General features: G+C 55.3%; 1 protein-coding gene across 5 annotated transcripts in view; it reads right to left on the bottom strand.

Moving 5' to 3' along the window:
- The window catches only part of LOC127567290 (RING finger protein 212B-like), a 69,951-nt gene that overhangs the window by 7,074 nt on the left and 43,998 nt on the right, over positions 1-18,879 (bottom strand). For 4 of the 5 annotated variants that reach the window (XM_052009980.1, XM_052009981.1, XM_052009982.1 and 1 more), the window contains 4 exons: positions 18,188-18,245; positions 16,035-16,074; positions 9,479-9,615; positions 6,507-6,568 (listed from right to left, as the gene is read on the bottom strand). In XM_052009980.1, coding sequence (XP_051865940.1) covers positions 6,507-6,568; positions 9,479-9,615; positions 16,035-16,074; positions 18,188-18,245 — 297 coding nt within the window. Of the gene's footprint in view, positions 1-6,506; positions 6,569-9,478; positions 9,616-12,543; positions 12,719-16,034; positions 16,075-18,187; positions 18,246-18,879 lie in introns of those variants that run through there. The other variant, XM_052009983.1, reaches the window with a different exon arrangement.

Raw genomic sequence — 18,879 nt, 5'->3', positions numbered from 1 at the left:
CCACTGACCTGTTCCCCACCCCCCGAGTCCGTAAGTGCAAGGGCTGACGAAGAAAGCCTCTACAGTGCAGTGTGAACATGGTGCCTGCTACCCACGGGGAAGATGGGTGGCATGGTGGCGCAGTGGTTGCAGCTGCTGCCTCACGGCTCCAGCGACCCAGGTTCGATTCCAACCTCTGGCGCTGCATGTCGGTCTGTGTGTGTGTGTGTGAGAGAGAGAGAAAGAGAGGAGGGGTGTGTGTGTGTGAGAGAGAGACACTGTGTGTGTGTGAGAGAGAGAGAGAGAGAGAAAGAGAGACAGACAGCTCTGTGTGTGTGTGTGTGTGAGAGAGAGAGAGAGAAAGAGAGGGGTGTGTGTGAGAGAGAGAGACACTGTGTGTGTGTGAGAGAGAGAGAGAGAGAGAGAAAGAGAGACAGACAGCTGTGTGTGTGTGTGTGTGTGTGTGAGAGAGAGAGAGAGACAGACAGCTGTGTGTGTGTGTGTGTGTGTGTGTGAGAGAGAGAAAGAGAGGGGTGTGTGTGTGAGAGAGAGAGACACTGTGTGTGAGAGAGAGAGAGAGAGAGAGAGAGAGAGAAAGAGAGACAGACAGCTCTGTGTGTGTGTGTGTGTGTGTGTGTGTGTGTGAGAGAGAGAGAGAGAAAGAGAGACAGACAGCTGTGTGTGAGAGACTGTGTGTGAGAGAGAGAGAGAGGGAGAGAGACAGACAGCTGTGTGGGTGTGTGTGAGAGAGACTGTGTGTGAGAGAAAGAGAGACAGAGAAAGAGACGGGTGTGTGTGTGTGTGAGAGAGAGAGAGAGACAGTGTGTGTGAGAGAGAGAGACAGAAGGGTGTGTGTGTGTGTGTGTGTGTGTGTGAGAGAGAGAGAGGAGGCTGACTCGTGTATGTGCGTGTGGTGTGTATGTGAGAGAGACAGAGACAGGAGGTGTGTGTGTGTGTGTATGTGAGAGAGAGGAGGCTGACTCTGTGTGTGTATGTGCGTGTGGTGTGTATGTGAGAGAGACAGAGACAGGAGGTGTGAGTGTGTGTGTGAGTGTGCGTGTGTGAGCGTGTGAGTGTGTGCGTGAGTGTGTGTGTGAGAGTGTGTGTGTGAGTGTGTGTGAGCGTGAGTGTGAGTGTGCGCGCACGCCTTTACACTGCACCTGGTTTCCTGCCACATCCCACAACATGCGGGTGCGTTAACTGCGTGTGGGTGAGGGGCTGAATCCAGTGGGAGTTGACGGGAATGTGTGGGGCGAATAGGTTACGGGGAAAGTTACTGGGGGAATGAGATTGCTCCAAGTCCGGTATAAGCCTCCTTCTCTGTCAGAAGGAAATATGGTCCTGAGGCCAAGACATTGAGCAAACCACGTTGTTTGTATGCCTGACACTGGAATCGTGACACAGACACCCTGTACAGCAGTTTGTCACAGGGACAGACTGCCTGGCAGGCAGAGGAGAAAATCCTTGGTGAATCTGCAACGCCCCCACTTGCCGATGGAAGTCCTGGCGCACAGCGGAGAGGCAGCTTTGGGGATGGAGCCGGGAACCTCCCGTTCCGTGTGTCAGGAGCGCAGGGATGCCCGGCGTAATCGGGGGAAGGAACGCACCCCCCACATATCCCACCCCTTCTCCTCCCCGTCCTGGCGGGGAGAGGGAGGGAGGGAGGGTTATGGGAAAGAGGGGGCAGGGGAGAGAGAAGCATGGGGAAGAGGGAGGGAGCAGGGGGGGGGAGGGAGAGAGAGCGTGGTTGGTGAGGGGATGTGAGAGAAAGAGAGAAGAGGGGAGAGAGAGGTAGAGAGGAGGCAGAGATATAGAGAGTGAGAGGAGGTAGAGAGAAGGGAGCAAGGAGGGACAGAGAGGGGAAGAGATGGGGGAGAGGGGGGGAGAAAGAGGGTAGAGAGGGGGGAGAGTAAGAGAGAGGGAGGTAGAGAGAGAGTGTGAGTGAGTGTGTGGGAGGGGAGCATTGCACTGGTATCCACACCTTGGAGAAGGGCCAAGGGTGATTCAGCATTTCCCAGTTAACAAGCCGAAATCTGGGAAGGAGCTGCAGGGGAGGTTCTTCACTTTACAGAAGTGATGTGTTTCTCTGGGCCCTTGGCCAGTGGGCCCAGGGAGGCCAGCTAGCAACTGCAGTTAGTGCTGAGATGTGCACAAAGGGACAGCCAGCATCCACAGCAAACCCTGGCAACCGGTCACGAGGGGCTGTAGCTTGAGATAAACACTGGGCCAGGGACCACAAAGACATTCACTCCCTTGCAACAAGGAAGGAGGTGACCATTCTGCCCACTGTAGGGGCAGGCAGGGTAGTATAGCAGTTAGCGTAATGCTATTACAGTGCCAGCGACCCGGGTTCAATTCCCATCGCTTTCTGTAAGGAGTTTGTACGTTCCCGCCGTGTGTCTGTGTGGGTTTCCTCCGGGTGCTCCGGTTTCCTCCCACATTCCAAAGAAGTACGGGTTAGGAAGTTGTGGGCACACTATGTTGGCGCCAGAAGTGTGGCGACACTTGCGGGCTGCCCCCAGAACACTCTACACAAAAAGGTGCATTTCACTGTGTGTTTCAATGTACATGTGACTAATAAAGAGATCTCATCTCATCTCAGCTCTCACGGTATCGATGCCAGCTCCCAGCAGAACAATTCCACCAGTCTCGTTCCCTACATTTCCCTGCACCACTGCAAACTATTCTCTCTCGTCGTTACAGGACATGCATTTAAGGTGGGGGGGGAGGATTTAAAGGGAGACGTGGGGGCAATTTTCTTTCCCCACGCAGGGTGTGGTGGGTGCCTGGAACGGACTGCCAGGGATGGAGATGGGAGCAGGTACGACAGAGGAGTTTAAGAGGCATTTAGGTAGAAGTGTGAATGTGCAGGGAATGGAGGGATATAGATCATGTGCAGGCAGAAAAGATTTAGTTTAACTTGGCACTGTGTTTGGCACAGACATTGGGCGGAGGGGCCTGTTCCTGTGCTTTACTGTTCCATGTTCTGTGTGTGTTAACTCCCCCCCCCACCCCACTGACTCTGCCCTTCACCCACCCACTGTGGGGCAGTTCACAGCAGCCGATTAACCCACCGTCACGCACATCTTTGGGATGTGGGAGGGAACCAGAGCACCCGAGGGGGGAAACTCATGGGGTCACAGGGAGGATGTGCGCGCACGCACGCACGCACACACACACACACACACAGCTGGAGGTTGGGATCGAACCTGGGTCACTGGAACCGTGAGGCAGCAGCGCTAAGCGCTGACTGACCGGGCCGCCCACACAGGCATAGAAATATAGAAAACCTACAGCACAATTCAGGCCCTTCGGCCTACAAAGCTTAGAAATTAGTAGGCTTACCCACAGCCCTCTATTTTTCTCAGCTCCATGTACCGATCCAACAGTCTCTTAAAAGACCCTCCCGCATTAGTCACTAAAATCCGCCCTTACAAAATTCACAAATCACTATCCACAAAATATGGGATACGGAATAAAATTAGCTCTTACAGAATTCATGTGGGAAAAAATAAACACAAAATGCAAAAGAATCAACAAATCTTGTCAAATTTAATTTTAGTCAGTACTGTGGGACAATGAGATTTGGATATGATATCACTGTTTCGGTTGGCTTGGCAGTCACAGCCAAGTCCCCCCCCCCTTTGCCACACACTCTCCAGTCAAGAGGACATGTGAACAGATGTCTCAGAGTGCAGCGCGGGCGTGCTCTTCATTCAACGAGCAAGGCTCATGGATTAGGAAAGGGTTTAAGGAGTGGGGATATCAGGGAAAGGGATGGGATTCGAGGATCGGGGTCCACGGGAAGAAGGGATGATGGGTTGGACCCCGATCCTCGAATCCCAGTGCAGGTACTCGGTGAAAGTGGAGTTAAAGGGATTACTTTGAGGAGCTGGCCATGGCTGCTGTGGCTTCCTAAAATGCAGTGCGTGAGAGAGAGAGAGATGGGGGGGGGATTGGAGGGGTCAGAGAGAGGGGGATAAAGAGAATGGGGGGACGGAGAGAAAGAATGGAGAGGGAGGGGGAACAGAGAGAGAGGGGATGGAGAGAAAGTGAGGGGACAGAGAGAGAGGGGAGGGAGGAGAGAGAAGCGGGATGGAGAGAGGGATGGTGAAAGAGACAGAGAGGGGGATGGAGAGAAAGGGAGGGGGTGGATGGAGAAAGAGAGAAATTATTTTCCAGTGAACGAGGTAAGTTGAACAAGACACAAGAGACCGCAGATGCTGCAGTCTGGAGCAACAAACCGCCAACCCAATCTGACGCGGTGACATCATATCCAATTCTCACTGCCTCACAGTACGGAGCGACTGAAAATAAAAACAGACAAAATTTGCCAACTGTTTCACAGGAGCCTTGTCCACCATCCCACCCCCCACCCCCCAACCACCACCCCCGAGTCTACTGTCAGCCTCCGTTGTCAAATAACGGCAGTAATTAACAGTGCGATGACAAAGTTAAATCACTTTGTCTTTGCAAATATAATGGCTTGATATGAGGAACGTATTTCCGCTTATAACATGGGATTCGATGGGAAAAGGGGATTCGCGTTACAGAAAATCGCGACACGGACTTTCCTGGAATGTAATCCTCCTGTAAGGTAATTACTCCTATTATTCAGCAGGCTCAGGACCTTGGTGGTGCCAGACTGCTGGATTTTCCCCACTACTGGGCATTATTCCTGTTAGTTCTCCAATGCTCTCTATATTCATGTTGTTTTGGATAACAGAGTATTACAATAAATTTTCCAGAGAACTTGGCCACTTTAATGGCAGACACTAGGGACTGCAGATGCTGCAACTTGGAGCAAAAACCAGATTCTGTGGGTCAGGCAGCATCGATGGGAGGGAAATGGGCAGTCGTGGTTGCCGGTCGAGACCCTTCATCTGGATTGAAAGAGGGGAGATAGCCGGTATAAAGAGGTGAGAGGAAGGGGTAAGAGTTGGCAAGTGATGGGTGGATCCAGGTGAAGTGGGGGAGATGGATGGATAGAGTGACGGAGGCTGGGAGGAGACAGGTGGGAGGCAATGGAGAACTGCAGGAGGTGGAATATGACAGGAAGCACGGGATCCAGTAAGGATGGGAATCCAGTGGGAGGTGTGGGGGGGATGAGCAGATGGAGTAGGGGAGAGGAAATGGGGAGGTGATCGGGGGCTGGGGGGATTGGGCTTTGTGTAGGAGGAACAGGGTGGATCGAGTGAGAGAAAGGGTCAGAGGGGGAGCAGGCGACCCGGAGAGTCCGATGTTCACGCCGTCGGGTGGTAGACCACCCAGGCGGAACACGAGGTGCCGTCCCTCAAGTTTGCGTTTGGCCTCGCCCTGGTAGCGGAGGAGGCTGAGGACAGAGAGATCAATGTGGGAATGGGGAGGGGAAGTAGAATGGCCGGCAACCGGGAGCGCCCGGGGCAGACGCAGGGCAGGGGCTCAGTAAAGCAGTTCCCGTGGGGAGTGGGGGGGGGGGGGGGGGTCGGGGACCACGGGGGGTTGCAGGGGAGTGGGAGGAACGGGGATCATGGGGGGGGTTACAGGGGAGTGGGGGGGACGGCGACCCTGGGGGGGGGGGGGTTACAGGGGAGTGGGGGGGACGGCGACCCTGGTGGGGGGTTACAGGGGAGTGGGGGTGGACGGCGACCCTGGTGGGTTACAGGGGAGTGGGGGGGGACGGCGACCCTGGTGGGGGGTTACAGGGGAGTGGGGGGGGGACGGCGACCCTGGTGGGGGGTTACAGGGGAGTGGGGGGGGACGGCGACCCTGGTGGGGGGTTACAGGGGAGTGGGGGGGGACGGCGACCCTGGTGGGGGGTTACAGGGGAGGGGGGGGGGACGGCGACCCTGGTGGGGGGTTACAGGGGAGTGGGGTTGGGCACTGGGAACCCGGTGAGTTTCAGGGGAGTGGGGGTGGGCACTAAGGCTCCGGTGAGGTTCAGGGAAGGACGGGAAAATTTACCAGGATGCTGAACTGTCGGGACTTCAGAACGGTCAGAAGCAGGCACAGTAGCGCAGCGGTTACCGTAACACTATTACAGCGCCAGCGACCCGGGCTGAATTCCGGCCGCTGTCTGTAAGGAGTTTGTACGTTCTCCCCGTGTCTGCGTGGGTTTCCTCCGGGTGCTCCGGTTTCCTCCCACATTCCAAAGACGTACAGGTTAGGAAGTCGTGGGGGTGCTATGTTGGCGCCGGAAGCGTGGCGACACTTGCGGGCAGCGCCCAGAACACTCTACACGAAAGATGCATTTCACTGTGTGTTTCGATGTAAGTGTGACTAATAAAGGTATCTTATTTTACATAAAACGGACTATTGAAGATTCAGATATTCCACAAACATGGCTCCTTATTTCAGATCGACCACTTTGGCCAATATTCCCCCCGTCCGGACCAGCCTTGGATGTCGGCGTGGTAACTCGAGCCGCCCGTTGCTGACCTCAGGCAGCGGGATCTGTGAAAGACCCGAGGCCCTTCCTGCGGGCCCCGAGTGGCTGCCCCACCCACACGCCCTGGGTTCTTGGGGGCGCCCCTGTGACCCGCTCTCACCTGGATCTGCCGGCGAGCCTCTCCGCTCGCAGAAGGCGTCTGACGGCCGCCGCCGTTCGGTCCTGGGAAGAGGAGCGCTCGTTTAGTCGGTCCGCTGGGGGCAAAGCCGCAGCCCTGCACCAGGACTGGGACCAGGAGGAGGCCACTCGGCTCCCTCCCTATCCCGCTCCCCCATTCTACAAGACCACAACCAACCCGACCCGTCTCCGCATTCCCACCCACTCCTCCCCTCACCCCGGGCCTCACAGATGTCCCCAGACTCTGCTCCCACCGGCCTCCGAGGGAGAGAGTTCCAAACACCTCCCCCCCCCCCCCCCACCCCGTCTCTGATGTGAACAGGCGACCCCCTTATTTTTATAGTGACCCCGCTGGTTCTGGATTCTCCCACGAGGAAACATCCTCTCCACACCCACCCTGTCAGGATCCACCCCCCTCAGGATCTGAGATGCTTCAATCAATTACCACCCCCCCCCCCAACTCTTTGAAACCCGGGGATAGCCCAGCTTGTTCAACCTTTAAGACAACACCCCCATTCCAGGTGTTGGTCCAGTTGACCTTCTCTGAACTGCTGCCAATCCATTAACACCCTTCCTAATATAACTGCCATATCACCTCCCTACTGTCGTACTTAATCCCCTTCATAACAGACAATAACATTCAGTTTCTCTCTGAATTACCTACTGTCCCTGCACACACTGGCCTTCTGTGGATCATCGGCCCAGGACCATCAGATCCCTCTGTGCCTCAGAGCACTGCAACTTTGCACAACGTACTTCCTTTCCTCGTCCGCACATCTCAGTCCTGCTGCAGGGTCTCGGCCGGAAACGTCCACCATCCCCAGATGCTGCCCGTCCCGCTGAGGTCCTCCAGCAGTTCGGTTTTGTTTTACCAGGTTCTAGCAGCTGCAACCTCCCCAGAATTTTTACTCCTCTGCCGAAATGGACAGCTTCACATTTTCGCTGCATCTTGGCCCCTACGTGCCAGATCTTTGCCCTTTCATTTAACCCATCTGTAATCCCCCCCCCCCGCTGCAGACTCCTTGTGACCTCTTCACAACGCACTCCCCTCCGTGGACTCTGTCTACACCTCCTGCTGCCTCGGGGAAACAGATAAGATAATCAAGCCAGCCAGCATAATCAAGGACTGCCCCCACCCCGGTCATTCTCTCTTCTCCCCTCTCCCGTCGGGCAGGAGATACAAAAACCTGAGAGCACGTACCACCAGGCTCAAGGGCAGCTTCTATCCCGCTGTTAGCAGACTCTTCAGCAGGCCTCTCGTATGCGGCAAGATGAACTCAATCTACCTTGTTGAGGCCCTTGCACTTTATTTGTCTACCTCCACTGCACTCTCTCTGTAACTGCAACACTACATTCTGTTTTGTTTTTACTACCTTGATGTAGTTATGCTTGGCATGATCTGTCTGGATGCAAACCAAAAGCTTTTCACTGTATTTTGGTACATGTGACAATGACAAACCAATCTCTGTGTCATCTATAAACCTAGCAACCGTATCTTTGCCGATTTCATCTGTGTCATTTATATAAATTGTAAACATCTGAGACGCCAGCACCAGTCCCTGCACCCCACCATTTGTTACAGCACAGTGTAAACAGCTCCAAGTGTAGGTGGCTGGTGATGGAGGGGGGGGGGGGGGGGGATATTGATGGGATTTGTGAGAGAGAGCATAGGTTATAGGGGAATAAGAGGACCAGTGGGGCCGGTGGGATTGTTGTGACTCAACGGGTCAAATGGCCTCCTTCAACCTTGTCAAAAAATGACAATTTTTTTCCTATCAGTGAAGGACCCACTTATGCCCATTCTGTTCTCCTGCTAGTTAGCATACGTCCCTGGAGTTGGCCACAATAGCTGGAGGACACATGATTTAAGCGGCTGTCCTGTTCCTGCATACGAGGTGATGAGGTTCAAGTGATACTTTTTCCATTGGGACATGGTACAAAACCAGCAAAGTTATGTTGGAGATGTAGGGCGGCACATTACGCAGTTGGTAGAGCCACTGCCTCACGGCTCCAGTGATCCGGGTTCGATCCCAGCCTCCACCTGTGCGTGTGTGTCTGTGTGTGTGGGCGCGTGTCTGTCTCTGTGTGTGCGTGCCTGTGTGTGTGTGTCTTTGTGTGTGTGTGCGTGCCTGTGTGTGTGTGTGTGTGTCTTTGTGTCTCTGTGTGCATGCATCTGTGTGTGGGTGTGTGTCTGTGTGTGTCTGTGTGTGTGCACGCGTGTCTGTGTGTGCACATGAGCATGTGTGTCTGTGTGTCTCTGTGCATGCATGAGTGTGGAATTTGCACGTACTCCCTGTGACGCCATGGGTTTCCCCCGGGGGCTCCGGTTCCCTCCCACGTCCCAAAGATGTGCGGCTTGGCGGGTTAATCGGCCACTGTGAATTGCGCCCTCCCCCCCCACCCCCAGTGTGTGGGTGAGGTGGAGAATCTTGGGGGGGGGGGTGGAGAGGGAACAGAATGAGATGAGTGTAGAAGGGTGGTTGATGGTCAGCATGGACTGGATGGGCTGATGGGCCTGTTTCCATGCTGGCTGGTTGTACGAGCGACATCGGCTGGGCCATAATGCAGCACTGTGTCGTGTCCGGATTCAGTCACAAGATGGGAAGGTCCTGGAGAGGGTGCCGACGGGATTTGTCACGAGGCGTTCTGAGGACGGAGGGCTTTCAGCTCCGGGGTCGGAGTGTGGAGCAGCTGTGCTCTCTCCCCCAAGGATGGAGGTGGTGAGAAGATCTGACGGAGGTGGATTAGACGATGAGGTGTTTAGACAGGAGGCTGTTGGCGTAAGCAGATGGATTGAGAACCAGGGCAGGACAGGTGTGAGGTTTGGGGTGGCGGGGAAAGGCCAATCTTATGACATTTGTTGTGCGAACCAGGAACCGATACCCTGCGCACCATCCCCTCCGCACAGTCTGACCCCTGGGAGAGAGTTGGTTCCTCAGCGAACGGGAGACTCACCGACGAGCTGCAGCGGGTTGGTGTAGGCCCCAATTGGTGTTCGAGCCGCACTGTGAGGGGTCAGCCCAGGATCTCTGAGCCCCAGAGCCTGTGAGAGGTCCCATCCCCCGCTCAGGGTCGGGGTCCTGCCCAGGGACCTGAGGAAGAGACATGGAGTTATCTTCCTCCAGCACAGGAGTCCAGAGCAAAAGTCTACCCCCGACTCCCAGCTGACCCCCGAATCCCATTCCCCAGTTAACCCCGACTCCCAGTCCCCAGTTAACCCTGACTCCCAGTCGCCAGCGTTAACCTCGACTCCCATTCCCCAGTTAACCCCCGACTCCCAGTCCCCAGCATTAACCCCGACTCCTATTCCCCAGTTAATCCCCGACTCCCAGTCCCCAGTTAACCCCCGACTCCCCAGTTAATCCCCGACTCCCAGTTCCCAGTTAATCCCCGACTCCCATTCTCCAGATTTAACACCCGACTCCCAGTCCCCAGTTAATCCCCAACTCCCAGTCCCCAGGGTTAACCCCGACTCTCATTCCCCAGTTAACCTGACTCCGTCCCCAGTTAACCCCCGACTCCCAGTCCCCAGAGTTAATCCCCGACTCCCATTCTCCAGATTTAACCCGACCCTGTTAACCCCCGACTCCCAGTCCGGAGTTAACCCCCGACTCCCAGAGTTAACCCTGGGAGTTCTGGTCACCTCATTATAGGAAGGATGTGGAAGCTTTAGCGAGGGTGCAGAGGGAGATTTACCAGGATGCTGCGTGGATTGGAGAGCATGTCTTATGAGGATGGGTTGAGTGAGCTCGGGCTTTTCTCTTTGGAGAGGAGGAGGATGAGAGGTGACTTGATAGAGGTGTACAAGAGGCATAGATCGAGTGGACAGTCAGAGACTTTTTCCCAGGGCGATGATGGCTAACATGAGAGGACATAATTTTAAGGTGATTGGAGGAAGGTATAAGGGGGATGTCAGGGGTAAGTTTTTTACACAGAGAGGTGGGTGCGTGGAACGCACTGCTGGTAGAGGTTGTGGGGGCAGATACATTAGGGACATTTAAGAGACTCTTAGGTAGACACATGAATGATAGAGAAATGGGGTGCGATGTGGGAGGGAAGTGTTAGATAGCTCTTAGAGCAGGATAAAATGTCGGCACAAAATTGTGGGCCGAAGGGTCTGTACTGCGCTGTAATGTTCTATGTTCTAACCCCTGACTCCCATTCCCCAGTTAACCCCCGACTCCCAGTCCTCAACAGCTAACCCCTCCCTGTAGGAGCATCAGGTGTGCTGCAGTAAAGCACTAGAAGTGAAAACAGAGAGTGCTGTAAACACTCAGCAGGTCAGACAGTGGAGAGAGAAGCAGCGTTAACAAATCCCGTCGATGACCTGAACTCGGATAAGTTGAACGTTTTGAATTGCAGAGAAGGGGAAGGGTTGGAAAGAGAAGGGAGTTGTCGGTGGCAGGGTGGAAGGCCAGCATGGTCTGAGTGACACATGCCTGCTGAGGGAGGGGGTGAAGGCTTGATCATGGCAGCTGAGTCTTCATTGCCGGGTCTTCGGGAGTTGAGTTACAGGGAAAGATTGAACAGGTTAGGACTTTATTCCTTGGAGCGTAGAAGAATGAGGGGAGATTTGATAGAGGTTTACAAAATTATGAGGGGTACAGACAGAGTAAGTGCGAGTAGGCTCTTTCCACCTAGATTAGGAGAGACAAGTACGAGAGGACATGGCTTTAGGGTGAAAGGGGAAAGGTTTAGGGGGAACTTCTTCACTCAGAGAGTGGTGGGAGTGTGGAACGGGCTGGGCTGCCATCTGATGTGGTAAACGCGGGCCCACTCTTAAGTTTGAAGAATAAATTGGATAGATACATGGATGGGAGAGGTCTGGAGGGTTATGGACTGGGTGCAGGTCAATGGGACTAGTGGAATAGTTTCAGCACAGACTAGAAGGGCTGAATGGCCTGTTTTCTGTGCTGTAGTGTTCTACGGTTCTGACCTGTCTGAATAAGCTGTAGATAGGAGTAATCAAATGAGGGAGGAAGAAGGTGGTGAAAGAACAAGAGAAATCAAAAAACTGCAGGTACTCGATATCTGAGATAAAAACAGAAAGAGCTGGAAACACTCAGCAGGTCAGGCAGCAGCCGCGGACGGAGAAACAGTCAACGTTTCAGGTCTGGGACTCTTCGTCAGAAGGTAAAGGGACAACGAACTGTAGCATACAAGAGGACCAGAGAAGCCAAACACTGCAGATGCCAGAAGTCTGAAATAAAAACTTCGGAGAAGGCCGTAAATACTCAGTGAATCAGACAGTGATTGTGAAGAGAGGAACAGAAGTAACGTTGCAGGTTGACAACCGTTCATCAGAATTCGAGGGCAGGTCGCTGGGAAGGGGGTGGGGGGTGAGAGTACACGGGAATGTTGGTATCAAGTTCGGAAACAGGGAGAGAACGGAATGGGACAAGTGGAGGAGGTAACGCACGAAATGCTGGAGGAACTCAGCGGGTCAGGCAGCGCCCATGGAGGGAGACGGACAGGCGGCGCTTTGGATTGAGACCCTTCACCTGGACTGTGAAGTGGGGGCGGTGCCTGCCCAGAGAGTGTGCTGGAGGAGGTGCAGGCAGAAGGTTGAAGGACATCAAAGAAAACAATGATACTGGAGAAACAAAGGACTGCAGATGTTGGGATCTGGATGGAAATGAGCGCTAATTGGAGGAACAGCACCTCATCTTCTGTCTTGGAACCTTGCAGCCTAACAGCATGAACATTGAATTCCCCCACTTTAGGTAATCCTCACCTCCCCCCCCCCCTTCCCCACAAATCCGCACCCCCAACATGCTTCTCTTCTTCCCTTTCCTAGCCTTTTTTTCCCTCTCTCTCCTTACCTTTGACACATCCCCCGGTGGATCTGCTCTCCCCTCCTCCCCCACACCTGGCTCTGACTATCTCTGACCTTCATCTACCTATCACCACCCTGTGCCCACCCCACCTCCCCTCTTTTGTCCACCATCACTGCTCTGCTTTTCCCTCCTATATATTGGGCTTCCCCTTTTCCTATCGAGTCCTGAAGAAGGGTCCTGACCCCGAAATGTTGACCGCCTGCTTTTCTCCACGGATGCTGCCTGGCCTGCTGAGTTCCTCCGGCATCGTAGTGTTTTCCACAAAGAAAACAATTCTGGTACCCTGACGTACTAAACACCACGGGTGCCATGAAGCCTGAAATAAAAGTGCTGGAAATACTCAGCTCGTAGACAGCATCTGTGAAGGAAGAAACGGAGAGAGTGTTTGAGATTGGTGACATTGCCTCAGTGTTTTACTTGAGTAAGGACAGGCACGGCAGTGTAGCGGTTAGCGTAACACTATTACAGCGCCAGCGATCCGGGTTCAATTCTGGCTGCTGTCTGTAAGGAGTTTGTACGTCCTCCCTGTGTGTCTGCGTGGGTTTCCTCCGGGTGCTCCAGTTCCCTCCCACATTCCAAAGACGTACGGGTTAGGAAGTTGTGGACGTGCTATGTTGGCACCGGAAGCGTGGCGACACTTGCGGGCTGCCCCCAGAACACTCTAAGCAAAAGATGCATTTCACTGTGCGTTTCGATGTACATGTGACTAATAAAGAGATCTATATCTAAAAATATTAATATTGTGTGTGGTGCGGCGGTGCGGCAGAGCAGCAGGTAGAGTTGCTGCCCAACAGCTCCAGAGACCCAGATTTAATGCCGACGTGTGTGTGTGTGTGTGCGCGCGTGCGTGCGTGCGTGTGTAGTCTGCACCTTCTCCCTGTGACCCCGTCAGTTCCTCCCCCCCAGTGGTCTGGTTTCCTCCCACGTCCCGGGTCGGTGGGTCAATCGGGTGCTGTGAATTGCCTCCCAAGTGCGTGCGTGAGGGGCAGAATCTTGGAGGGGAGTAGACGGGAACGTGGGGAGAATAAAATGGGATCAGTGTATGGTAGCGTAGTGGTTAGCGCGATGCTATTACAGCGCCAGTGATCAGGGTTCGAATCCCGTCGCTGTCTGTAAGGAGTTTGTACGTTCTCCCATGTCTGCGTGGGCTTCCTCCCACATTCCAAAGACGTACAGGTAGGTTAATATGGGTTTAAAATGGGCGGCGCGGACTCATAGGGCCGGAAGGGCCTGTTACGACGCTGTAAATAAAAAAAAATTAAATGGGTGTTCGGTGGTCAGCACGGACTTAGTGGGCTGAAGGGCCTGTTTCCGTGCTGGATGAATCTATAACATGGGAAAAAGGGTGCCCTTTATTCATAAGACAAAGGAGCAGAAGGAGGCCATTCGGCCCATCGAGTCTCCTCCGCTACCTCACCATGAGCTAAACTATTCTCCCATCTAGCCCCAGTTCCCAGCCATTTCCCCATATCCCTTGATACCCTGACTAATTAGATACCTTTCAACCTCCTCCTTAAACACCCCCCATGATCGGGCCTCCACAGCTGTATGTGGCAATGAATTCCATAAATCCATGACCCTCTGGCTAAAGAAATTTCTCCTCATCTCTGTTCTAAATGGGTACCCTCTAAGACTGTGCCCTCTAGTCCTGGACTCACCCACCAGGGGAAACAACTTAGCTGCATCTACTCTGTCCAGTCCTTTGCTTAATTGGCACGGCATAGCCCGTTCCCCTCCCCCCCTCCAAACCCCGAAACCTGTCTAGCACGGAGACCCCGGAGCCCAGGCTGGTGTTGTACTTGTGCCACTGTGACCCCTTCCCACCCAGGAGGAAACTGGAACACCCGGGGGAAACCCACGGGGGTCACAGGCAGAAGGTGCAAACCCCACACACACACACATAGACAGCAGCGGAGGTCGGGATCGAACCTGGGTCTCTGGAGCTGTGAGGCAGCGTCTCTAACCACTGCACCACCATGTCGTGATCCACTTCTGGAAGAACACAAGGGAGTTTGTCCCCGCTGCCCCACAATCCTCTCACAGATCAGCTCCCAGGAGAACAAGGTCAGTGGGGATCCTCCCCCTCAGCTGCCCTTGGGTTAACAGAGCCATTTGCCTCCTGAGCAATCTGCTGTAATTGTCTGCTTGGGAAGACTCGGAGGGAGGGCGTTCTGCGGACGGCTTCAGGAGGTCGAGATACAGGAGTCTTTGACTGAGAAGTGTCACACTCCTGGTGCCTCCGGAAGTGCTGTGTATGTGACAGGGAGACAGACAGAGACAGCAAGATGTTGGGAGATGGTGACAGAGCGATAGACAGGGGCAGACACCGCGATAGACAGGGGGGATACGTGAGAGAGAGAGAGGAGAGAGAGAGGGAGAGAGAGAGAAGAGGGAGAGAGAGTCAGAGAGGGGGAAATGCAAGAGAAAGAGAGAAAGGAATGAGAGAGAGAGAGAGAGTTGGGGGAGAAATGCAAGAGAGAGGGAGGGAGGAGAGGGAGGGAGGGAAATAGGGAGGGCAGAATGCAAGAGAGAAAAAGGAGTATGTGTGAGGGGGGCGAGGCAGAGAGGGGGAAGGCAGGGTGAGGCAGAGGGAGGGGAAGGGCGAGGCAGAGGGAGGGGAAGGGCGAGGCAGAGGGGGGAAGGCGAGGCGGAGGGGCAGAGTGAGGCAGAGGGAGGGGGGAAGGCGAGGCGGAGGGGCAGAGTGAGGCAGAGGGAGGGGGGAAGGTGAGGTGGGGGGGCGGCAGGGAGAGGGGGAAGGCGAGGCAGAGGGGGGAAGGTGAGGCGGGGGAGGTGAGGCGGGGGGAGGAAAGGCGGGGGGAGGCAGGGAGATGGGGAAGGGAGGGCGAGGAAGAGGGAGGGGGACAGCGAGGCAGAGGGAGGGGGAGAGCGAGGCAGAGGGGGAGGGCGAGGCAGAGGGAGGGGGTGAGGCAAAGAGGGGGTAAGGTGAGGCAGGGAGGGGGGAAGGTGAGGCAGAGAGGGGGGGCGAGGCAGAGAGGGGGGGGCGAGGCAGGGAGGGGGGAAGGCGAGGAAGGGAGGGGTAAGGCGAGGAAGGGAGGGGGGAAGGTGAGGCAGGAAGGCGAGGCAGAGAGGGGGAAGAGGCAGAGAGGGGGGAAGAGGCAGGGGAGGGGGGAAGAGGCAGAGAGGGGGGAAGAGGCAGGGGAGGGGGAAGAGGCAGGGGAGGGGGAGGGCGAGGCAGTGGGGGGAGGGCAAGGCAGAAGGGGGAAGGTGAGGCAGGGAGGGGGAAGGCAAGGCAGAGTGGGGGGAAGGCAAGAGAGGGAGGGGGGAAGGTGAGGCGGGGGAAGGCGAGGCAGGGGGAGGGGGAAGGTGCAGGGAGGGGGAAAGGCGAGGCAGAGAGGGGGAAGGCGAGAGAGAGAGGGGGGCAAGGCAGAGAGAGGGGGAAGGCGAGGCAGGGAGGGGGAAGGTGAGGCAGAGAGATGGGGGAAGGTGAGGTAGAGAGAGGGGGGAAGGTGAGGTAGAGAGGGGGAAGGCGAGAGGGGGGAAGGTGAGGCAGAGAGGGGGGAAGGCGAGGCAGGGAGGGGGAAGGTGAGGCAGAGAGACGGGGGAAGGTGAGGTAGAGAGAGCAAAGCTGAGGGAGAGGAACAAAAGCCACTGTGAGTCCAAGGAACGTTTACGAGGAAGGTAACTCGGGACCAAGGCAGAGACTCCATCATTACCTGTATGCTAAACTGTCTCCAGACCCTGCAGAAGGTGAACCTGGAACAAAAAGGAATTTGTTACTGATCAGAGAAGCAGACACCATCAGAGCTCAGCGCTCTCCCGCACTGTCTGCCACCCAACACCAGGTCCAGCAGCAGCTCCACAGATGGCAGGGCCCAAGGTTTCCAAGCACTGTTAGCTGATCGCAGGTGAAGGGGCTGGAACTGGTCTCACTGCATGCGCACACGCAGAGGCAGGAAAGGCCATGGCGTGGTGATCACAGGCAGAGAGAGGTGGAGGCTACTGCAGGAGTGGGGCCACACCAGGCGCAAGAGCCCCCTGCACTCAGCTGACATTGAGGATTTACCAGAACATTGCCGGGACTCCAGGGCCTGACTTATAGGGAGAGGTCGGGCACACTCGGACTTTAATCCTTGGAGTGTAGGAGACTGAATGGCAATCTCGTTGAGGTGTATAAGATCATGAGGACCACAGATAGGGTGAACATACACGGTCTTTTTCCCCCGGAGAAAGGGAATCAAAAACTAGAGGGCACAGGTTTAAGGTGAGAGAGGAAAGGCTTCATAGGGACCTGAGAGGCATGTGTTTCACGCAGAAGGTGATACGTACATGGATTGAAGATATTGGGACAGATACGTGGGTGGGAAAGGCTTGAAGGGATATGGGCCAAACGCAGGCAAATGGGATCCCAGTTGGAACGGGCATCTTGGTTGGCACAGACCAGCTGCGTTTCTGTGTCGTATGACTCCATGACGTAGGAGCAGGAGCAGGGATGACAGGGCAGCGGGGGAAGGATCCAAGGACACCTGCTGAGGGAGGGCCCTGGGCTCATCGCAATGATGGAGGTCAGACTTTGGGGGGGTGGGGGGTTGGGGATCGAGATGATTAAACCCCAGACCCACGGCACACAATGCATTCAGGTAGAGAGTTCAGTCAGCCTGGGAGACCCCTCACAGCGCCTCTCTCCCATCTCCCGGCACTTCCCACTCCCTCCCCTCATCTCTCAGTACCTCCCATTCCCTCCCCTCGTCTCTCAGCACCCTCAATCCCCCTCCCCATCACCTCTCACCCCTTCTGTTGTGAAACAGATTCGGGGTCTCAAAAGGCAAGGATTCTGAACACAGTCCGGCAGGAAATGATTTATTCACAATAGACAAGCGGGGAAAATGGTAACAGGAATAACACACAAACGCACACACACGCACGGTTTATAGCGAGTGTGGGAAAATCACAACGGGGGTAAAACACACACACACACACACACACACACACACACAACAAACTAGGGACATACAATCAAGGAAAAACAATACCCGCCACCCCTTGACCCAGTGCAGGCACAGCTCTCTGCTACCAGGGACACTAAGACGCTCCCAACCCTTAAACAGTGCACACCTCACCAATGATCTCTCCAGCGCCGTTCCACCGTGCTCGGCCTGGAGTGAAGCAGGGTGATCCCTCGAAGCCGGCAAAGAGAAAGAGCCGAGCACATGTGGCGCCCTTTATAGTGCTGGAGGGCTGGGGAGGTCCAGCCCAGGTAATTTACAAAGGCCAATGGCCCGGTGCCGGCGAGGACTAATCGATTACAAAGGCCAATGGCCCGAGGCCAAGTACAAAGGTGCTTAAAGGGGCCAATGGTCAGGTGTGCGCCGATGGGTGGGGCGGGGCCAGACCTTGTTTGGCAGTGGTGTGTCTTCTGACCAGGTAGTGACAGCCACAACCCTCCACAATACACCTTCCCTCCTCCTCCTGGCACCTCCCACCCCTACCCTCCCCCATCACCAACAAACCCCTCCCACTCCTCCCCCATCACTTCTCCCCCCTCCCCTCGGCACCTCCCACTGACATCACTTTTCCCTGGCACCTCCTTTGGTTCCCCAGGGTTCTGCCGCCGCTCTCCAGGGGCATCGACCCACTCCCTCCAGCAGCTGCACCCTCCCCCCACCCCATCCGCGGACGTCCCAACCTCTCCAACTCCCTTCCCCCAGGACCTCTCATCTTCCAACCCCTTCCGACACCTCCCCCTCCCCCCCCCCCACCCCGGCAGGACTGACCACCCACTCTCCGGCCCCCCACTCGCTGGGACCTACATTACCCACCTCCCCCCATCCCACTGTCCAGCACCCTCGCCGTAGGGAAGCCCACTCACTCATGGAGACATCTCGCGGCGTGCTCCTCCCCGAGGTCACAGAGCTCCCCCTGGACACCTGCAGGCGGCAGAGAACAAATTCACACCACCGTCGGCAAATTCCCCTGCCACTGGGGTACGTCAGAAACAAGAGGGCCTGGGTTGCAGGGGAGAGGAAGGGGGATTTTGAAGGGGATCTGAGGGGTAAGTTCTTTCACACAGAGAGGGGGTTGACATCTGGAACTTGCAGCCAGTGGGGGGTGGTGGAATCAGATACAGGCAGTCCCTGGGTTACTGCACCACCCCCCCACTTATGGACACTCCCCACATCCAATCGAGCTCCCATATCATCATTCAATGCCAAAGTCCGACGTACAGACATACATTCGTTCCGAAAAACGCCAGAACTATTTTCCTCTCTCTCCCCACTTTTAGTAATTACTCTTTCTGATCCAGTCTTATGGCATAATCCATCATCAAAGATCCCCACCATCCGGGCCGTGCCATCTTCTCGCAGCTACCATTGGGCAGGGGGTATAGAAGCCTGAAGTCCCACACCACCAGGTACAGGAAGTTACGTCTCTTCAACCATTCGGTTCCTGAAACAACCTGCACAACCCTAATCACTACCTCAGTACAGCAACACTGTGACAACTTTGCACTACAGTCGACTTTGTTTTTTTCTGTGCTCTCTCTTGCAAAAATTGTTTAAT

This window comes from Pristis pectinata, unplaced genomic scaffold, assembly GCF_009764475.1.
Source record: "Pristis pectinata isolate sPriPec2 unplaced genomic scaffold, sPriPec2.1.pri scaffold_94_arrow_ctg1, whole genome shotgun sequence".
Classification (NCBI taxonomy): domain Eukaryota; kingdom Metazoa; phylum Chordata; class Chondrichthyes; order Rhinopristiformes; family Pristidae; genus Pristis; species Pristis pectinata.
This window is presented reverse-complemented; position numbering and strand designations above follow the sequence as displayed.